This window comes from Vigna umbellata, chromosome 1 (assembly GCF_029865625.1).
Source record: "Vigna umbellata cultivar VRB3 chromosome 1, Vumbellata_1.0, whole genome shotgun sequence".
Taxonomy (NCBI): Eukaryota; Viridiplantae; Streptophyta; class Magnoliopsida; order Fabales; family Fabaceae; genus Vigna; species Vigna umbellata.
Genome location: NC_142165.1, coordinates 57,461,965 through 57,485,081, shown reverse-complemented (window position 1 = coordinate 57,485,081; position 23,117 = coordinate 57,461,965). Strand labels below are relative to the sequence as shown.

General features: G+C 33.3%; 3 protein-coding genes across 4 annotated transcripts; 1 reads left to right on the top strand and 2 right to left on the bottom strand.

The window, feature by feature from the left end:
* Positions 1–932: 932 nt before the first annotated feature.
* LOC124840380 (E3 ubiquitin-protein ligase SINA-like 7) lies at positions 933–2,724 on the bottom strand. The gene is made up of 2 exons (XM_047316429.2): positions 2,345–2,724; positions 933–1,815 (listed from the first exon to the last, which is right to left on the bottom strand). The coding sequence occupies exons 1-2, from the start codon at positions 2,702–2,704 to the stop codon at positions 1,171–1,173; spliced, it is 1,005 nt and encodes a 334-aa protein (XP_047172385.1). The 5' UTR covers positions 2,705–2,724; the 3' UTR covers positions 933–1,170.
* A 5,055-nt stretch (positions 2,725–7,779) lies between these two features.
* Positions 7,780–8,472, bottom strand: LOC124840291 (uncharacterized). Of its 2 annotated transcripts, none has more exons than XM_047316331.2 (2): positions 8,267–8,472; positions 7,780–8,169 (listed from the first exon to the last, which is right to left on the bottom strand). In XM_047316331.2, the coding sequence occupies exons 1-2, from the start codon at positions 8,406–8,408 to the stop codon at positions 7,976–7,978; spliced, it is 336 nt and encodes a 111-aa protein (XP_047172287.1). In that variant the 5' UTR covers positions 8,409–8,472; the 3' UTR covers positions 7,780–7,975. The 2 variants fall into 2 exon arrangements, 1 of the variants encoding a protein (XP_047172287.1); XR_015785816.1 differs by having other exon boundaries at positions 8,028–8,169; positions 8,288–8,429.
* Positions 8,473–20,840: 12,368 nt separating this feature from the next.
* On the top strand, positions 20,841–22,469 carry LOC124840327 (uncharacterized). The gene is made up of 2 exons (XM_047316370.2): positions 20,841–22,083; positions 22,180–22,469. The coding sequence occupies exons 1-2, from the start codon at positions 20,841–20,843 to the stop codon at positions 22,467–22,469; spliced, it is 1,533 nt and encodes a 510-aa protein (XP_047172326.1).
* Positions 22,470–23,117: the final 648 nt, after the last annotated feature.

Here is a 23,117-nt window from a genome sequence, read left to right as displayed (position 1 = left end):
ACAGGATATGTTTTATTCCTCTTAGATTATATTAACTATGAAATGGATAGTATATTAGTCAATATTTGTTGTCCTTTATCACGTCTTCCCCAAGAAAAGAATGGTTATCTAAATACACAAATCAATTTCAAACAGGTTTATAGAACAGCTGAACTGTTACAACCTACTGAGACACAAATTATGTCAAATTTTTATATCATAATAAGCCGAGATAGGTTATGTAGCAGAATATGTCACCTCTCATCAGAGGCTTGCTTCAAGAAAGCTTCTTATGTTTGAAGCAGGAAGAAAACAATTTTGGAGTCTCATGAGATGTGCAAATTAGAACTTTCTTTATCTTTCAGCTTGCTTTTGCAGGAGACGACAATAATAAGGAAGAAGAGAGACATGATAAGGAATTTGTAAATTAATTACTCAATTTTAAAATGAAATTCTTTATTATCGGGACCTTCTTTATCCAAACTCAGAAAAGAGTATAGTGCAGAACAAATACTAATATCTAGATAAAAGTAATCATATATCAACACTTAGACATCAACAAACTGAAAATTGAAGCTCAAGGATCATAATCTACTAAAAAAAGTGAAAATCTTACACTAATCCAAATTCCAAAGTTGAGCACCTCAAAAGATCGGGAGGATTAAAATATTTAACTTGCGTTTTGAAGAATCGTGATTCATAAACATAACTTTCTAATCTGAGATCAGATAAGATTTCCATTAAATCGTTATAGAGAATTTCTTAACTGCAGAAAATCCATTTTTCATTCTTTGTAGTGAACTTCTTAAGACAGAAAATCCATTCATTTCCTGTGGGGTTCGGATTTGAAAGAACACTTTTCTCCAGGAAATACTTCAGTGAAGACATGTTATCATTCATTATTTTATAAGTCAACAACCATGGATACCGAAGAAAGAAAACACCTAACGAAGTTACTTGTCAACGCATTTTGTATGTTTTAAGAGATACGAACAATAATAGGTGTCAGGCATACTCCATATTTACCTGAAATACATCTAAAGAAAAGTTGCTTAGTTTCCGACTAAACGAGTACAACTTTTTGACAGAAGTCAACTGTGCTACATTGAATGTGATCAGCTAAGCACTAAACAAAGAGAACACGTACAGATACAAACCCAAATGCAACCTCCTTCGATCTCCATCCACGGTTTAATGTGACTTAATGCGAATGTCTAGTTTCAGTTGTAGAGGGCCAAAAAACCCAGAAGGAATCAAAAGGAACGCGTTTGAAGGAGGATCAGCATATTGACCTTGAATGATCTTGGTAAAAGATTGCAGTATTAGACTGCTTCCTCGAAACCTAGCCAGAACTTCATACTGAAACTCTCCCGTGGACTTGGGGCCGATGCAACTAATGCGGACTTTATGTCCCAGCTGCTCATGGTTATTGTGAACAATAAACAGATTACCATCATTTTTCTCTTGAAGAACAATTGTTTTCTGATCAGCACTGAAGATGACTGTGAAAAATTTATCATATGTAAACAGTGTTCCAGAGTCTACATGTCTGTGGCTGACGTGGAGGAATAACTCCTTGGACGAGGCAACAAAATCACAACCACTATGTGGGCATAGACATGGCAGATAGATGCATTCCTTCTCATGATCGTTTTTCTTGCTGTAACAAAACGTTTCTGTGCATCCATAATTTGCATTCGGACACGACATTTTAATAGAGTCCAACACCTTCTCAATAGCCCGACAACGGTTATACCCAATGGGCATCAAACACATGGGACACTTGTTCTTGAGTCTGACACAGCAATTAGAGCAAGCAATGTGTCCATTCTCACACTGAATTTTCATTTAATCACAAAGAAAATTATCAAATTGGCCTTTTCATCACACACAAAAACAGACAGAAAACAAAAGGAACAAAATAGAGCTAGGAAAACAACATAGCCAGTCAAGATTATTGCTATAAATTTCCTGGGGCTTCTTCTGCTACATTACCCTAATCTATCTTTTAGTCCCTCAGTTTCTCAATTCCGTTTAGTACTGAACATCTATAATCACGAGTGAGTAACCAACCTAATCACTACCCAAATGTTGGACCTTTAATCCAAGATCAACAAATTTCAATATTTCAAGAATATTATCCACAACCCTAAAACGCTAAGAGTTCCAACTAAATATCTCAGCCTCCGCAACAATCCTTCCACACTACCTTAGTCCATCCCGAATCAGTTTCCCAAAAAGACGTACGAAAAAAAAGAATACCCACACACAATCACCAAAAGAAAAACAAAAAAAAAATGTAAAATTGACAGAGCAAAAGCCTAGGTCAGAGAAAAGAAAGAGAGGGGCGCGAAGGAAAATTAACCTGGAAGACAGGAGCACTCAAGGGTTCATAGCAAATGCAGCAATCGAGGACATCAGGGTCTGAAACGAAGATTGGAATGGACCTAACTCTGGTGGCATTGCTTGCAGACCCATTTGGGGTAGCCCGTTGGGGTGGAGCAGGATGATGATCTTCACGCTCTTGAAGTTCAATTGAACGGTCAACAATTTCAAAGCTTCGTTGCGTGCTTCGTTCTTCTTCTTCTTCTTCCTCCTCCTCTTCCCTTCGTCGCTTCTGGTTGCGGTTGCTGGGTCCTTCTCCGTCATCATACCCACCAACTGAAATTTTCACCATTTCTTTCTCTCTCTCTCTCTGATTCTGCTTCTGCAAATTCTTAAACATCTTTGTTATACGGAAATTGTCGTCGTTCGAGCACGGATTCCCTGAGGTAGAGAACTTTAGGCTCCTATGTACGAACCAATTGAGGCTATGTGATGAAGATCGAACGGTTTGTGTTTTATTCAACATCTATTCATTTAATATATAATCTATTTGAACTTCATGTAACGTAGGAATTACTATTAGGAATCATTTTCCTCACCATTATTGTACAAAATAATTGTACTTATTCATTGAAATTATTAAAAGCATGCATTCTTTTATTATTTTTTAGAAAAACCTATAGGATGAAACTTTTGTTTTTATTCCAAAAATAAAACAGAGATATCCTTAAAAATTCTGAAAAAGATATAACTTGATAAATTCTCTTTAAATAAATATTTAAACCATGTCCTGAAAATTCAGAAAACAAGGGTTACATTTATTGAATTATTATAAAGAAAATTTAAAACAACTTTTAAAATATGAAAATTTTAAGATTGGACTAATATTAAAAAGGTTTGAATATATTTTTAACTTAATTAAAATAAGTGTGCTTTTAATTTCGACTATTGTTAAAAAAATAATGGTTCTAAAATTAAAAATTATTGTGTTTATTACAACTCTTATTAATTATTAGCCCTTTAAACAAATTATTAAGAGGTATATATATATATATATATATATATATATATATATATATATATATATATATGTATGTATGTATATATAATTATTACATTTTTCGTCTTCAGAGTAAAAATTTATTCTGATAATCATTCTTATCTATACGAGGTATAAAGTTTTTATTTGATATGTATCTCCACGCATCGAATAATGGTTATATTTGTATTTATCTATATTCGTTTTTTTTATTTTAATATCAATTATTTATCTTTATAAAAAAAATATATCACAAAAAAATAATCATGATATTATTAAATATTTAATTTTGAAAAACATATTTAATACCAAATATTTAAAAAATAATAATAATTATATAAATTTAATCAGAATACTAGATAACAATTTTCATAAAAATCAAAATATCTTTTAAAAACATGAAAAGTTTGATAAAATTAAAAAATAATTTTTAAAATTATAAAAAAATATTCAATTTTAAAAATACTTTAAACCTCTTTTTACTTTTTTCTTCTAAATTATAACGAAATCTTTTTGTATTCATTAGTAAATATTGTAATACAGTCCTAAAATCAAGATTAAAGTAATAATAATTTAAATTTAAATATACATCTTTAGTATTTTTAAGTTTATGACAATGACATTAATTACTATATTATAATAAATGAAAAAAGTCATAAAATTGTATTTATGAAAATGAATTAGAAAATAAAAATAACTATTTAAAAATCATTAAATAAATAGTTTACATGATAAAAAAACAACAAATAAAAATATAAAGCAAAGAAAAAATATTAAATGTGTGTTCTCTAAATGATGTGATAAGCGAAATTGCACAAAGGAAAATTATTGTATAATCAAGGATATTATAAGATAAAAATGACTACAGATATACCAAAACTTTTCAAATATCAAACTAATTGAATAATGAACAAATATTAAAAAAATTTGTATGAAATAAAAAGTTGTTCAAATGAAAAAATTATAATTAAGAATTAAAGAAAATAAAGAATGATAAGTTTTCTTTTATATTTTACTAGAGTTTACATTATTAAACACTTGAAATTGAGAGAATAAATCATTCTCATATAAAAATAATAAACCATAAATAAAAATATTAAAAACGAATATAAAAAACAAATACAAACACAAGATTTAAAAACTATTTGATTAATTGAAATTCATAATACAATATTTAAACATAATTACACAAATAAAAAATGTGTACGGAAATATAAAAAATATCAAATTAAATACCAAGATAATATAAATATATATATATATATATATATATATATATATATATATATATATATTGTACTAACAGGACCTCCCGGCATAAACCGAGCGCCCAGCCATTCAGTAAATGGACGCCCGCCCAAGATGTCAATCAGGATGAGCGTCCAGCCACTTGAGATTGGACGTCCGCCCAAAATGTCAATCAGGACGAGCGTCCATCCGTTCAAGAGCTGGACGTCCGCCCAAAATGTCAATCAGGACGAGCGTCCATCCGTTCAAGAGCTGGACGTCCGCCCAAAATGGGACGTCCGCCCAAGTTTACTTTCACTGAGCTGAACATCTTCCCAAGGATGGGACGTCCGTCCGAAATGGCGAGCGTCCATCCATTCAAGAGGGGACGTCCGCGCCCAAGGATTGGACGTCCGCTCAGGAGCTGGACGTCCGCCCGAGATGGTGAGCGTCCATCACTTCATGAGTCGAACGACCGCCTAAGAGCGTCTGTCCAGTGTGACAAGTAGATCCAGGCGGACGCTCACCCAGGGTAACGTCCCTGGCCGAACATCATTCTCAACCGACCGCACTTTGCTGATTACACGGTTAAATGCTAATGACACGTTAAAGTCCTTAATAAGGATTAAGGCATTATTGGGCCGTTCCCAGGCCCCCAAAAGGTAAAAGCCCATTACGATCAGTATAAATAAAGGTCTCAGGTATGATTTCTGGACAGATTGCTTAGAACGCAACACATGCATGCATTATATAACGCTCTGTCATATTACTGACTTGAGCGTCGGAGTGCCTTTAGCAGGTACCCGGCCCCTCCCCAACTGGGAGTGTGGAGCAGCGCCAGTAGAGGAAGGACGCCCGTCCAACTTGGAGCGTGGAGCAGCGCCAGGAGAAGGAGGACGTCCGTTAGCAGCCTCTCACTCCGCATTGACGGAGAAAGTGTTCACCAGCCGGTACTGTTCCTGTTCGACCGTCCGTTCTTCAGCAGCGTTCGTCTTGGAGTACGAGGACGTCCGTCCGGCTTGGATTGGGGAACAACGTTCGTCCATCACTGTACCGTCCGCCCGGTCTGCATCAGTTGGAGAGAGCCTCCTGGAGAAAAAGCGTCCGCCAAATCCATAGCAGCAGCGCTCGTCATTGTACCGTCCGCCCGGTCTGCATCAGCTGGAGAGCAAGCGTTCGTCCGACAGCCTCTACCGTTCGCCCGCCTTCACCGTTCGTGATCCTTCGTACGTTTTAACAGGGTCCGCCCGGATCCAGTCGAAACATATATATATATATATATATATATATATATATATATATATATATATATAAAGTTTTTTTGAGTTACCTGATAAATTATTGGTATTTTAATCTGATAAATTATTCGTATTTTAATAATTTAAACTGTAACGGAGATGAAAGATATAGATCGATATTGGGACAGATATAGGAATGGGGCGGATATGTATGTCAACATAAATACAAGTTTTACTCATATTTATCTAGGTACCCAATTAATACAAGGATTCCCTGTCAACATAAACAAAATCGTAAAGATGACCCTATTTGTCCTTTCTAATGATCATTTAAATTCTTTTTAAATTCTAATCTTACCCTTTTTACTTTTATCTTTACCTATTTTACTTTTTATTTTTTAAAACCTTAATCCCTTCTCACTCTCACTCTTTACATCCCCCACCCCACCACTTTCACTTTCCACATCTATTACCAACTTTTTCTCCCTCCACAAACTTGCATACCACATATTACATTGGCACCGCCTCCCTTAAGCGAAATTATAGAACCCAAAACTAGTAAGGTTTTATCACTCCTTTATAAGGAGAATGAAGTAAATTTCGTACAAATAAAAGCTTAAAAAATAGGAGAGGCAAAATGTGATTATTAATCTTTAGAAACAACTACAAAGGAGGGCTTTTGTAACGAGAAGCGAAAAAAGATTACTTTTTTGTTGTGTCGAGCTACCTCGTCGTTGTTGGGAAAGAAACTCATGAGTCTCTTGGCAAAATTTTGGTAAGCATATATGAATTACAGGCTTAATCCCAGAGACATAGTTGGCGATGACGAAAACGCCGGTGATGGTGACGAATCAGATATAATCGAAAGTACTGAAGTTGCTGACAACTTTGGTGAAGGGAGGGTTGTCGATGCAGTGATGTTTGTGTGTAACCTTAACACAACTCAACATAATGCAACACAACTCAACATCCGTAATCTTTATCCTTAAATGAAGATATCCGTCACTAGATGTTGATATTCATTCGTTAACATCCGTTTAAGAATACAACATATATTGACATTCGTTTCAGTATATAAATTATAAAGTTAAAATTTTTAATCACAAAAAATTAAATATTACAAAAGGAAAGAAGGCAAAAGGGAACGAAAAGGTGCAAGAAACACTATGTAGTGATAGAATGAGTAACACTCTTAAATTCGTTTCTCAATTCTAATTTTCATCATTAAGTATGGTATTTAAATATACACCACACTCATAACAGAATAGAAAGTTTATCAGATACACTAATGATCTTTGTTACAAGGAGATCAAGTCACAGTTATCTACTCAAGTTAGTCATATTTAGCATATAACAGCAACTAAGAATAATAGCATAAGGTCATCTAAATTTCTCGAATCTATTATCCTTCAACCTAGCGGAGATCCATGGCATCTTCAGAAGCAAATGCCTATTTGCCCTGTATGGAGCAAACCACATGATACCCATAATCTCTTTTATTCTTCTGGCAGATAGTGTTTTTCAAATATATTTCATGTGACAAAAACTTCTAACCGTCTTAGGAAAAAAAAAAAATCTTTATTTACATCAAAGACAAAACACCTGTGCTACATACTTTCTCTTAGGCCTTTCATGCTTTCGATTTTGCACAAAACTTACACAAAAACACATATGTTAGGTGACAACAACTTCATGTTAGATACATTCACACACCGATTGTATACACACCCAATTGATATTTTTCATTTATCTAATGCCAATTCACCTGTTTCACTGTTTAAACCGTTATGCAAACATCTGAGGGACAACTTTCACTTGCGATCCAATTAGTTTTAGACGAAATCAAACATAATATCAAAACTTGTAGTAACATTAATTGAGTTAAACTAAGCCAAATATGACAGCGAAGAGAGACAGACACCAATTTATAAACAATCACATTCACGGGAATTTCAACAGCCATTAGCCAGATAACAGAGAAAAAGACATGATTTCATAGATGACAACAGGAAGCAAGAAAACATCAACATTTCGCAGTCGTAATGTTTAGTTTAGAGTCACATAACAAGGAACACAGCCAGAAGCTGATTTTCCGGAGCAAAACCTAAATACACAAATACGCTATTGGATTTCATTTTATTTTTTTTCTTTCTACAGAAAAGGGAACCTAAATGCGACCACCCCACAATGACTCCATCTGAACTTTCCCACTCTTCAGGAGACTCTCGATTTCCTGGGGAGGGTTCAAACCGAGTCTCTGAGCACGCTCCCACCGTGCAAGCCGCGCTATCCCGAGGCAGGGCCCATAAGCCATGTTCAAATCGAATTGCCGCAACACCACCTCACTCTCATTGCATTCAGCTGCATACAAAATTTTACCTTTTAATCATAGAAAGAGATAAATGTGTTTGAATAGGAAAAAAAAAATAGAAAAGAAACCCTAGGAATTAGAATGGACATTGGAGGTCCTGGTTTCTACCGCCGGAGGAGGTAGCCGGCGTTTGGATCACGGTGGGGATCGGAGATTTTTTGGAAGATTTCTTCGTAGCGGTGGTTTTCCTCTGTCGGTAAAAACCCTTCATGTTTCCGGTCGACGCCATTCTCTCTTCTCTCTCTAGAGCTCTTTTCAAATTTGAATTTTGAAAATGTCTGTATTAGGGATTGTGGAATAAGGTCACTCCATTCATTTTATACAAATACGAAAATAATTCGATTTTATTTTTTCTATAATTTACCAACATTGAAAAAAATGTTAGTTTTATTTTATAGTAATATTTTAGGCGAATATTTTTTTACTAAATTTTTTTAGATATTTTATAATTGCAATCTTATATTTAAAAAGGTTTTAAATTATTTAAAATACAAAAAATTAATTTTTTTTAACAAAAAAATAGTATTTTAACCAATAATTTTTTGTTTGGTTAATTTTTCATTTTTATTCTCAGTTTTCTTTATAGTTATCTCTAATAAATTAAAATGTATTTTGACACTACAACATTGTAAAAAATTATAAAAGATACATACGTCTTAGTGAACTTGTTTGAATATTTAAAAGGCTACACTATATAAATTACAAAAAGGAGACACTTCATTCTTTTATATTTTTGTAGGAAAACAAAATTTACATAATGATAGTTACACACTAAATAATAAATAATTTCGAATGTTTTCTTTTTAGAAGGTTTTCTTTATAAGAAGATTTGAGTAATTTAGAAAGTTTAATAAACATTATGAAAAAAGTAATATTGATAATTTTAAATCAAATGTTTAAGTAGTTTGGTGCGAGACAAAATTTAATATAATTGGAAATGACGGAATATATATATATATATATATGTATATATGTATATGTATATATATAGATATATGTATATATATGTATATATATATGTATATGTATATATATGTATATGTATATATATGTATATGTATATATGTATATGTATATATATATATGTATATGTATATGTATATATATGTATATGTATATATATGTATATGTATATATATGTATATATATATATATATATATATATATATATATATATATATATATATATGTGTGTGTGTGTGTTTGTGTGGTTACTCAATTATAATTGGTTTTTACTAAAAAATTTTGATTCTGTTTGGTTTTTTTATTTTCAAAATTAATGTATTTAGTCTTATTTCACCAATATTGAATTTTATCTCATGTGATAATGTGCAACTTAGACATTTTAACATATAACATCTATACATAATTTATTAAAAAAATTTGGAAAAAGAAAATCACGCGACGTATTTATTTTTTTCATCAAATAAATTAAAATGTTCATCGTATAAATCTTCTATTCAATAAAATATATTTCAAATAATAAGAAAACTTTTAAAATAATCAATAGTTAAAATTTATTCAAAATAGATATGAAATAAAAGAAGCAATCTCTAAGTTGTTTATTATTATGTATCTAAACTATTATCTGCAACATTATTTATTTATAACAACAATCATACGATCACCAAATATAAAAACCATTATAACATCTCTATTTTTGAGATGTCACGAGTTATTAAAAATCAGAAAAAAATCAAAATTTATCATAGCGCAGAATGTACATAAAAAAAATTATCCAATTACATTATTTCAAGTAATAAAATAATGAATGAAATAATCCAATTGTATTGTTTTAACTTGTAAAACAAAATAGCTTTAATTGAATCTCAAGGTTTTTCCCCATCCTCTCTCGAGTCTATCATGTCTAGGGATGACAATGGGTCGGGTCGGTCACGAATAGTGTGTACCCGTACCTGTCCTGCTACCCGCCGGATACCAGAATAAAAAAACCCACAAATAAAAAACCTTAGAGAAGAGGAGGTAATTTACATGTGGGTCAGATTGCACATTCTAACCTATTTAGAAAGAGAGAGAGAGAAAGAGAGAGAGGTAATTTTGTGAGAGAAGAGGAAGAATTGCAAAAACCTTAGAGATTGCTGGTGTTTTAGAGTGTAGACAAAGTCCTAGGATTGATTAAGGTATGGGGAAGTCTACCTTTGTTTGTTAATTATTGTATGTTATATGTGTTCTTGATTATTTTGATTAATAATCCTTGTTGATACATGTTATGTGATTATGATTATGGTTTTATGTTGCTCTTGTTGGGAAGGGTTTATGTATGCATGGGCATAGGGTTTATGTAATATTTGTGTTGGGTTTTCCCTATGAATGAATGTATGTATGGTTGTTAGGTTATCCCAATGGAGGGTTTGATGCTAAGCGAGAATAAAGTAATGAGACTTGGGGGTTTTCCATGCAATGTACGTGTAAAGGTGTGGTAATAATCATATGCATTATAATTGTGTTGTTTGGGTTATAATATGTATAATGATTGAATTTGGATGATTCAAGTGTTGTGATGTGTTAAAATAGAAGGGCTTTGTTTCTCGTACCAAGAGGGCAGGGAAGGGGGGTTGAATTGGTGATGCGTAAAAATATAAGCTTTCAAAATCTTTTTTGCAAAATAGGATGCCTTTACGCTTTTCTTGAACCACAAGTAAAATAGTATGCAATGCAACAGTTCACTTAATCAAATGTATTGACAGATTAATCGATTATATGCAGAGATAGGGAAGAGAGAATTCAAACACTGCTTTTTATACAGTTCTCTTTTTCTAATTTAGACATTTTCATGGAATCCTCTTCATTGGATACATCATTCTCATCCATTGATTCCTCTGTTGATGTACAACTATCCACGTAATTTTGATAATTTCTTCCATTTTCTTCACCATACACATAAAAGATTTCTTCATCTTGCTAGCCCTCTTAGAAATTTTCTCAAATTTGTTTACCACAAATATCTCTAACTCATATTTGGGAGAGAAGGAAACCGGTTCATTATTAGAATCAAACACTTCATCTTTGTCCTTGGTTTGAGTTTGTTCGCCACTTAATACCCATCCCAAGGGCGTTTTCTTCAAACCAATACATGTTAGTATTGCCTTTCCAATTTTATTAGTTCTGTTACATATGACTTTTGTCTCACCAGTAAGAACTACTTGGCTGAGTGCCAAAATTTTACTGATGAACACACCATAGGACATGTTTATCCAGTCATTTACACCAATATCAATAATATGTTTCTTAAATACTACTACCCAGTTTGTTGGTATTCTAAACTGTATTGCATTCAACAAATACAGATCTTCGGATGATAACTTGTCATAATGAAATCTTCCCTATAACAGTATCCAATCAAGGATGCATACAATCATCTTTTCTTCCCTATCCAATCCTCTGTGTAGAAATCCTTTTTCTTTCCTGTATCTTCCAGGATACCTCATGCAGTCCTTATACATTTGTCTTTTTGAAATCCATATGTTATGTAGAGAATATGGTAAGTGTGACATGCACCCTTCGTCTTTGAGTCCAACAATCTGTAGCCATGTATCATTATTGATTATAATGTCCACACCTTTTACACGTGAATGGATATAATTGTTGACAACTTTGAGATTGTTATAGAACACACAAACTAATTCTGGATAGTAGTCACCCTTCATCTGAACAAAAGTAGATAAACCCTGATGATCGAGTTTTTCTGGAAATATAAATCCTTCACTTCTGAATAGAGATAGCTCGAGTGATTTGTGCGGAACAACTTCTTTGACTCTTTTCCATCCCATAAATCTTTCTCTAGCAACACTGTCACTGATCCATCCTGAAGGACTTGCATTTCTTGCAGATGGAGGAACCTTTCTGGCACATTTTGATGAAGAGAATGATGCCATGTTCATAGGATTCAAAGAAAATCTTACACAACATTTTAGGGTTTTGCATATAGCAAACGATGAGACACAACAGTACACATGCTATTTCCCAATTAAATATTTGTAAGGGCGCGAAACAGAATTTTGGCATTAGCTCATTAAAAAAATAATCGACTTTATTAAAACCATAGTCGACTTTGTGTATGATAAAGTATTACTAAGAAACAGAGAAACACATACACCAAACATAATCGACTCTATACATAACATAATCGATTAAAAATCATGCAATCAGACTTTCATACAAACAGATCAATCAATTAACACACTCATCAAACATGCATATAACAATCATTCATACAAATACTTATGATGCATGAGTGCGTGAAAAAGATTTGTTCCAGTTACCACATTCAGAGACTGAAGAAATTGTGATTTGTTCCATTTGTAGTTCATCCTTGAGCATTTTTTTTGCTTCAGCAGCAACTTATTAACCTACAAAAACAATTTAATGGTTTTGTAGCTGGTACCCAAATGAACTTGGGTCCTTTCTTGTCAGTTGTAGGGGGTTGTTCCCTAGGAATCCACTTATATTTTCCCTTTGGAACCCAACATTTCTGTAGTAGCAATTTCTAACATTATGGCCAATAGTATTGCAGTAAAAACAAGCATTTGTAATAGGCTTACTAAGATCAATAAACTATTACTCTTTGCTTTGTAGCCAATACCTTGCCTATTAATTTCTCTTCCAGATGATCTTAACACAAAATCTAAATTTTCTTTTCCTTGAGTGAATTTAGCTAAAGTATTGGTTAAGTAATCAATTTTTTCTATGTGCACAGGACAATTATCACAATTCTTTTCAACAATCTTTATTTTAGTTTTAACATTTATTTTAGCACATTGTAATGCAGCTTCTAATTCACTTTCTAGCTTTTCATTATCCTTTACAAGGTTATCAACTCTATATTCATAATCTTTCCTTTCAGAAGAAAATCGATCCACCTTGTATTGGAGTCGCATGGCCTTTGCATGTATTTCTTGAAATGCATCCAATAGCAAGTGGTACTTGCTTCGATTGGTTCATTCTCAAAATCACTATCATTGTCATCATGAGAGTGTGCAGAGCCTGCCATGAAACATAAATTTGAATCCTCTCCAACACTACAATAATCATCACTTGAAGAATCTCCATCACTGTTTTCCCAAGCTACGTAGGCTTTCCTTTGCCTACTCTTTTTGTCCTGAGGATACTTGGTGGTTACTTTCTGCTTATTCTTCAAGTTTGGACAGTCAGGCTTTATGTAGCCATCCTTTCCGCATTCATAACATTGCACAATGTTGCTTCTTGAACTCTTTTTTTCTCCTCTTGAAAAACTTGCATTGTTAGTCGCACAATTTCTATTCTTCATGAATTTATTAAATTTTCTCACCATCATATTCATGATTTCATTTTCTGATACTTCTGCATTTGATTCAGCTTCAGATTCTACCTTCTTAGAGGATTTCTTGCTTGTGGCTTTGAGGGCAATTGATATATTTTTTTCAATTTCTTCTTCCTCTCTCAGCCTTCCGAGTTCTAATTCAAACTCCCTAAGCTTGCCAAAAAGGGTTGTCATATTCATGTTAGTTAAATCTCTAGATTATGATATAGAAGTTACCTTTGGCTGCCAACTTCTGTTAAGACTCTTTAGGATTTTGATGTTGATCTCTTCCTTGTCAAACACTTTGTCGAGACCAATGAAGTGATTTACTATATGAGTGAATCTTTTCTGCACCTCATAGATGGTCTCACCAGCCTTCATCCTGAACAGCTCGTATTCTTGCACAAGAGAGTTCTTTCTATCACGTTTCACCTCGTCAGTACCTTCATGTGTCACTTCAAGAATTTCCCACATTTCTTTGGCAGTCTTGCATTAGGAATTCCTGAAAAACTCATCCATAGTTAGTGCAAAGGCAATTACATTTCTAGCTTTAACATTGTACTATGCTCTCGGTTCTCATCTTGAGTTCACTCAGAAAAAATTTTCAAAACAGTTTTTCCATTGATAATTTGAGTGGGTTCATATGGACCGTTGAGTGTAGCATCCCATACTCCTTTATCCACGAATTCAAAAAAAAATATGCATCCTGATTTTCTAAAAAGCATAATTCTCACCAGCAAACAGAGGTGGTCTATTTGTTGATGCACCTTCACCAAAAGTTTGAGAAGTAAAAGCCATTTTACAAGATCGAATCGATTAAAAAGAAATAGTAATCGATTTGTTTTTCAAATATTTTGTAAAAACCAGCTCTGGTGCCAATTGTTGAAAAAAAAAGGGCTTTGTTTCTCACACCAAGAGGGGGAGTGAATTGGTGATGCATAAAAATATAAGCTTTCAAAATCTTTTTTGTAAAATAGGATGTCTTTACGCTTTTCTTGAACTGCAAGTAAAATAGTATGCAATGCAGCAGTTCACTTAATCGAATGCAATGACAGATTAATCGATTATATGTAGAGATATGTAGAGATAGGGAAGAGAGAATTCAAACACTGCTTTTTATACTGGTTCGGCCAAGCCTACATCCAGTGTCCTTCCAATCAACCTGAGTTGGAAGCCAATGCACTATAAAGATTAGGTTTTTACAACGACCTCACGTCAAAATGTAAAACACTTCTCTAACCCACTAATCTAAATATAGGCAGTAAACAATATAGGCAGTAAACAATACAGACACGCAGCAAGAACACCCTCTTCTGCTGTCAAAACCGTTGAGCCACCCACAAAGTCAAGAACACAGTTCTTCTTCCTGTAATCACAATAGGGAACACCAACCAATCTTCACGATTGCAGATTTTCTGATCATGCAGTGTACACCTCTTTGTATAGATAGATCAGACATTCAAACCCAGTAAGCCTTGCTTCACAAGAAACCTTCAAGTCTTTGATCACCACGGTCAATCTTTGGTTCTTGGAGCTTTTCTTTCCTATGTAAGATCACACAGCGTTTTCTGAAAGATATGAAAGTGTTAATTCACAAAAGTTCTTACAGAATTCAAACCAGCGTCAATTTATAGTATTACATACATTAGACACATTTTAATCGATTTAGCTATTAACGTAGTCGAATATATTTAACAGTTGTAACAGAATAATAGCAGTCAAATGCATTAATTGAATACGCATTTAATATAATCGATTTGTCATAAATGTTTGGTCAACACATTTAAAAATATGATTGTTGTTACAGTTGTTTCAAGCATTTAAAAAGTTTTCAAATCAACAACAAACTTAGTTGAATACATGTTGCATGCAATCAATTAAGTGAAAACACTTAGCACACTTTTGAAAACTTTGCTTCTCAAAATATCTCACAACACCCTTGAAAAGTATTTGTGCAAACCCACGAGTTTTAATCGATTTCATCAATAATGTAATCGACTTAAAACTGTTGTTTTGCCACACTTTAAAATTCAACCATAGTGGTTGTGATTTTTCATTTCCAAAAGCTTATGTTATGCATCCACAGATAAAAACACATATCAATCATAGTGGTATGCAGTAATTAACACAATAATGTTCACATATATGCTTTTAATAGATATAACATAGTAATATAAAACATAAGACATGTATAACACAGTAATAATAACACATTACATACATGTGTTATTATTAATTATGTGTTGTCATCATCAAAAACACAATTATCACTAAGATTGTGGGTTCAGGTAAAACTATGCTTCCCCTATCAACAATCTCAACATGACGTATGTGTTTGAGTATGTTTACAAGGGTATGTGATAGTTGAATGCATGAATGATATTTTAGGGGAGTTTCCTCGTGTTTTAGGGTTGTTGCATGTGTATTTGCATACTTGAATTATGTCCAGGATATGTTTTGTTTTGCAGATAATTGATTTTCGATTATTGCGCGTCGATATTGAGTTTGGTTGCGGGAATAATCGATTATCACTTATGATAATCGATTATCCCTTCTTGAGTGATGTTTTTGGGTAATTTTCATTGAGATAATCGTGAATTGGAGTATGAATGAGTATTGAGATGTATCTAAGTATGTGATTGATGAGCATGAAAGTGAAGGATAAAGTCTACTTGTTGTACCTAGTAAATCCTGGAGTTATCTACAGATAGGTGTTTCCGTTTGCCTTGTGTGCACTAAAAGGGTTATTCAGGTATTGAGCCTTCCTTGTGTGGCAAGATTACACGTTTCTTGCTGGATTGCGAGACTACTTGAATGTAATGTATGGGGAATCTACAGTTAGTGAGGTAGGGTACATGAGTGAAACTAACTCTTTCCACTAGTGTTTATGGTTTGGAGATGCTCATGGTTGTTCATGACTAGGATAGTCATGATGGTGGTGATCATGATAGGATGTGTCATGATGGAGATACATGTGTGATCGTAATGACAATGATGCTCTAAGGAATGCTATATTGATAATAATGGGATTATGTGGTGTAGACAACATAGGTGCTGGTGAATGGATATACTGTGGTCTAGATATGTGATGATCGAAGATCGATGATCGGGGTTAGAGGATTTAGTAATTTATCGTGATTGATTGTTGTGTTAGAGGTTTAGGGATCCTATTGTTATTACTATTGGGTATGGGGTGGTTGTTATGATTGATATATGCAATGTGTTTATATCTTATTATTATGATTGTTTTATCAGTAGCTTACCGCATACATGTTTGAGTTTGTGCATGTGAATGCGATGATCGTATAATTGATAATAGTTGAAAAACTGTTATTTTCATGCTTAAAATTGATACTAAAAGCAACCTTTAACACTTATAAACTAGCTTGGAATCATGTTTTTGCTTATATTTTTGGAAATAAGAGAGTTGGACAGGTTTATGCTTGATTTCAGTGTTTTATGCAGGTTTTAAGGTGAATTTGATGAAAGAAGTGAAGAAGGATAGAGATGGAATCAGAAAAGAACTCAAAAAGTGCAAAAGAAGAGAAGTCGCAAGTACCGCTCAGCATCATTTTACCGTTGAGCGGTATTACTTAACACTCGTTGGCACCGCTGAGGGGTGAAAGTGCAACTGAGGGGAAGAATTCAACACACGCACTTATCGCTGAGCGGTGTTTTACCGTTGAGCGGTGTTTTACCGCTGAGCGCCATTATTTTGGGCTTGGGCCTACTTTTTTGTAATTTTTAGAATAGTATATAAGCTTTAGGACGTCCTAGGGTTTGTATCTTTGGCTGGAGAAGACGCAAAACACACTTTTCACCCCTTGGGGGTAGAATTGGAGATGGTGACGACTCTCCTCTTCTCTTTCTAGGGTTTTTCTATCTCTTCCCTTTCATTATTGTTCATCTACACCATGAATATGGTGAACTAAACTTTGTATTGTTGTTGGGGAATCCATGAAATCTTTTGAAGCTCTCATATATGGAACTTTGTGTTTAAACATCATATTTATGATACATGCTTTCTTTCATCATTAGTTAGGGTTTTTCCTCTTTGCTCAAAGCATGCATTGTTTAACTCATTCGATGACATGATTATTGGTTTTATTGATATGGACACATACGATAAAATCTAGATCCGAGGAAACTCTCCCAACAATAGTATAAACCTAGACATAGGAATATGATGGTTGGTTGTCGTTAAGCTTCCGTTCACTATAATGCATGATTAATTGCTAGGGAGATAAGACATTGTAAACTAGTGATTATGATTAGGCTTTCTTCGCCGAGACATCGGGTTTAAGGTAAATTAGAGAGTGGCATTAACATTGATGAAAAGAATGATGAATTCCTAAATATATGAGAGTGGATAAGATGAAATTGATTATCCCAACAACATACTCATCCATATAATTCGTTCCAAGTGTTTGTGTTCTTCTTTCCATTGATCAAAACTCATGCATACATGTTTACTTTTTGTCTTTTGCATTTGAAACGTCAAGAATTTGTTTATTTTCACAAGTCTTAAATAATCAAGAAGTCATATAACTAACTAGGCCGTGAGTCCTTTGGGAGAACGATACTTGGTCTTACCAAGTTTATTACTTGATATGATTCGGTCACACTTGCTAAGGTTACAAGTTTGTGGCGCCGTTTTCGGTGTTCAGAAATTTGTCATCAATAATGTGTGATGTTTACGGGAGCAAATGATGCTATAGAGGAAGATAAAGCATGATAAATTTGTGAGATGACGAGGGACAAACTTGGAATTTTTATTTAAAGCTATTGCAATTGAGTTTTTAAGACAATGTAATTGAAGTTATTTTATTTCCTTCGTTATTTTGGTTCTATTTAAATAATGCAATTGGACAAGTATTTTGGAACTATTATGTGATGTAAGTTTAAATGCTGAGGTTTTTGAAAATATGTTTGCACATCATTATAAGAGAGTTTTGAAAATTATCGATTTTTGTAATGACCTATGACACCCTAAAATTTGGGGCGTTACAATTAGGATTACGACACATTTTTAGAGTAAACGGGAGAGTGGAGAAACTTGTTATTGCATTTCCATATTTTTTTTTTCTGAAAGTTGTATAGAGGAAGCTTCAAACATGCATTTCATGAAATTGCTTTTTTAGATCACTTCTCTCATGAAGCTAACTAGTTTTTCTGGGTTTCTAGTCATTGTCTCAGAAATTGCTATCTATATAGAAGATTAATTTATAGCCCCCTGCCATTCACTTCAGCGGAGACATAAGAAATAATGTTCTCATTTCTCAAGCTATGACTTCAGCTAAGTTACAGTGTATAATGTATTTTGGCCTTGTAGAACGTGACTTGCACATTATTGATTGATTTCTCCTTAATAAAGAGAATGGTTTTTTAATGTAGGTTTTTTGGGATTTTACATATAAATTACTTCCATCTTCAGCCACCTAATACAAGTCTCTTTATTTTCTACTACTTTTCTCTCAATTAACTTTATCATTCAATCATGTAAACTTTCTTTTATTCTTCCATTTATGAAGTGAACAATTATGCTTGAGATTCATTTTCAACTGCCCATTGGCTATTTGTTTCCATCTGATGCTTCATAAGATTGTTTTGTTACAATATAATATAATAATAATAATAAAACGAGATTAATCAAGAAATTATTTCATATTTATAATAATAAACTCCAGAAAACTTCTCATGACAAAACGCCACAATACTATGCCAATCCTTACTTCAAATTCTAATATGAAGTCTCAATGGTTGATATAACAAATAATTAAAAGCCCTTTTACATCCATATGTTCTTTTATACATCCAATGACCCAATGGGTTGGTAGAGTTAAAGTAGTTTCTCCTGCCTCACGCAATCTTGAAGTTAGGTCCCATCTGAAGGTTGCTGACTTCCGATTTCAGTGTTAAAGCTTCTCCTTCTGGAAAAAATGGATTTCCACTAACAAGCAATATACCATAGTAATCCAAAATATAAAAGATCGCCTGATAGATATTTCATCTCCGTTTGAATTATCTGAAAGTGAGGAAACTGGAGCTGGGGAAAACAAAATAAAGGAGAAAGGAGAGCGCGACGTCATGACACTTTTTCTGGTGGGAGGAGGAGAGAGGAGGTTTGACGACGGAGGGAGGGAAGAAAGGATTGATCTTGCCATCGGAGATGCTGACGTCATTGGTGACGAAAGATAAAAAGAAGAGGAGGTGGTGGTGGTTGTGGAGAGAGTGAGAGTTTATAAGTGTATAATGTGGCATACCGTTAGTCAGCTCAATCAAAATTTAACGTTGTTACATTTTGAGGACTAAATATTACAGTTTTATTATAAGGAAAAGAATGAAAATGAAGCAAAGTTTGAAAGAGTGACTAAATTAAAAAACGCTTTGAGGGACTAAAAATTGGACGTGTATATATATACACACATATGCATGAAGAAATTTTCTTTTATATACACTTTAAATTGGACCCTATTTTATTTGAATGTTTTAACTTTGTCCTTTGTGTTAGTGTCTTTCTTATCTGTGCTTTAGAATTTTCTTAGGGAAATCGAGTCAACTCTCGATATGATCATACTTACTTTGCATATTGAAAGAAGTATATATTGTGGTCTATTGAATTTAAATTCGTCTTAATCTAATATCATTTATCTAATACTTTTATAAACTCTTCTTCAAACTTCATTTAAAACTTTAGTATGAACATCCAATTTTAAAATTTGAGTTATTTATTACACTAATTAACTTTTAATATAGTAAATTACCTTATTTATTATCATTAAAATCATAAGTATCTATTAGTAAAATTATAAGATGAATAATTAACAAATGAAAATAAATGAGAGAAAGAGAGGACTTCAAATTTCCCAAAAGAATAACCAATACATTATAGACTAATATTTATTGAAAAGAAAGGTCTGATTTAGCTAATTTACTATTTTATTTTATTATCCTTAGTTGATATCTATGCATTTATACATGTACATAAATGATGTTTTCTTCATGTACACATATTTTTTAAATTTAACCATTTAAATAATTGTTATTTTAAACTAAAATGATTATATTTATTTTTACTTTTAAATAATAGTTAATTTTTTAAAATTAAAATAATTATTTTATCATCATTTCATTCTTTTAAATTACTATTGACAAAAATTTATTTATTTATTTAATTAAATTAATTATCTACAATAAAAAAAATAGACATATACATTGTGCGCACGTGTGAAAACAGTAGTTTAAAACGAGGAGCATTCTTGAAGCAAAATAGGCAGTTTCCTTTGGCAACTGCAAATCCAAATTTTGAGGACCTGTCGTCCTGAAATCATATGTCCTCAAAATGAACTCCTATTCAAAATCATGGCTACCATTTCTTCAACATGGTACGTGTTTCTCCCCATAATTTTATCCTTATTCCCCACAACAATGTGTGCAACAGTGCTACAAGACCTCAAAAACTTACATCAACCCCCAGGCTTTAACTCTACAATTCTCTCAAACTGTCTCAACAATCCCTCTCTTAGGTACTGCTCTTCGTCTCCAATGATGGACTTTGATGAAATATTCAAGTTTACCATTGTTGCAAGCCATCTCTGCAATGAATCCAAGAACCCCAATTGTGTAGAGTCATTCCCCAAAGTTGATCTTAGAAACCGCCCAAGTATTGCACCACTCTATTTGTCCTTCGATTTCTTTTGGAAATATTGCCCCTTGAGCATTATGTCCATTGATTTCTCCAACAATTCTATGAAGGGTGGTTTTCCAACCGAAGTTTTCTATTGCACCCAAATCCAGTCTCTTGATCTGAGTCTCAATGCATTTTCTGGGGACATCCCAATTCAAAGTTTCTCTTCCTTGACCAACCTCACTTCTCTCAACCTCTCCTATAATTGTTTTTCAGAGAGTAAACTGTCTGATTCCCAATTCTTCAAAAGGTTCAATTCTTCTAGTTTTCTTCATTCTGGTGCTCTCTTGGATCCAAAAAAGTTTACTGCGAAGGCTGTTGTTCTGTTAGTTTGCCTTCCCATCCTCGTCATTTTTATGGTAATTTCCTTGGTATGGCTTTGTTTCCAAAGGCCTGATTTTCTCCCGAGTAAACTTCAAAGAGGTAGGACGTTTACACCAGCAATTCTAAAGGCAGCAACTGAAGGTTTTTCGGATAAGAATCTGGTGGGGATGAGTGATGTTGTTCACATCTACAAAGGGATGTTGAGAGATGGTACTGAAGTGAAAATTGAGATGTACTGGGATGATATACCAAGGGATAGTTACCGTAGATTTGTTGAGGAATGCAAGATTCTGTCAAAGTTACACCACAAAAACCTTGTCAGAGTTCTGGGGTGGTGTAAGAGCAGAAAATTCAGGGCCCTTATAACAGAATGGACAAGAGAAGAAAATGTTGAAATGTGGTTATCAGGGTCAGGTCCACCATGGAATCATAGAGTGAAAGTGTTAATGGGGATTGTACAATGCATGCGTTATATGCAGAAGGAATGGCCTGAAATTGACTATGAACTCGACACAAGTAGTATTTTGCTGTCCGATAATACGGAACCATTAATTTCAAGGTTCAAAGTTGGAGATCACAACAACAATGAAACAAGTGAGAATAATAGACAATTAGCCCTCAAACAATATTTCTTCTCTTTTTCTATTTTCTTGGTATGCAAGTTCATCAGTATTTTCTTTTATTTTGTAGAGATACATAAGTTTGGAGTATTTGTGCTGGAGATGATACTAGATAAGAAGTTTGATGGAGGTGATGCTGAATTTGTTAGGTACATGAGAACCCTTAATCCTGCAGATTTGGTGCAGATGATTGATGAGAGAATAGAAGTAACTGAAGCTAATTTTTATCAAGTTAAGCAGGCACTGTCTCTAGGATTAATGTGCGTAGATCAATCGAACAATGAGAAGCCAAGCTTGAGCATGATACTTAACACTGTAGCAAGAGCCTACAAAACGTGCCTGTTCAAACCAATTAAGTAGTGATATCAGTATTAAGTGGACATTTTCTTCAGAGATAATTCTTAATTAGAACTAGTGTTCTCATTGTTCTGAATTTGGAGTTGCTATTTTCAGAACTTGATTATACTATATATATATCTATATATATATATATTATATATATATATATATATATATATATATATATATATATATATATATATATTGTCTAAGTGATGCTGTACTTTTATTGTGTTACAATTCAATTCAATGTCATCAAACATTTGTTTTATTTTTTTCATAGTCCATACATACACTATGGATGACATCATGACATAAGTGGATGAATGTGATTTTATAAGCTTCCCATTAAAAAAACCATACAAAATTCGTAAAATATGTTATAAAAAATAATTTATCCACCTTTGTCGATCAATGATCTTAATAGTGTGCCCTAATCTTGTTTGTGTTGTTCACAGGGACAACTAAAGCTTCATGTGTGTATGAGGGTGTTATAATGTCAAGTAAAAGAAACTAAATGCATTGTTTTTAAGTTATAGATATCTTGAAATATGTAATTTGCATGATTGAGTGGTATGATGAAATTTGATATGCTGAATTTGGTCGGTTAGATGTTGTCATGTTGAATTGTCTTGGTTGAGCTTGTGTGCATGGTAAATGTTGTAGAAG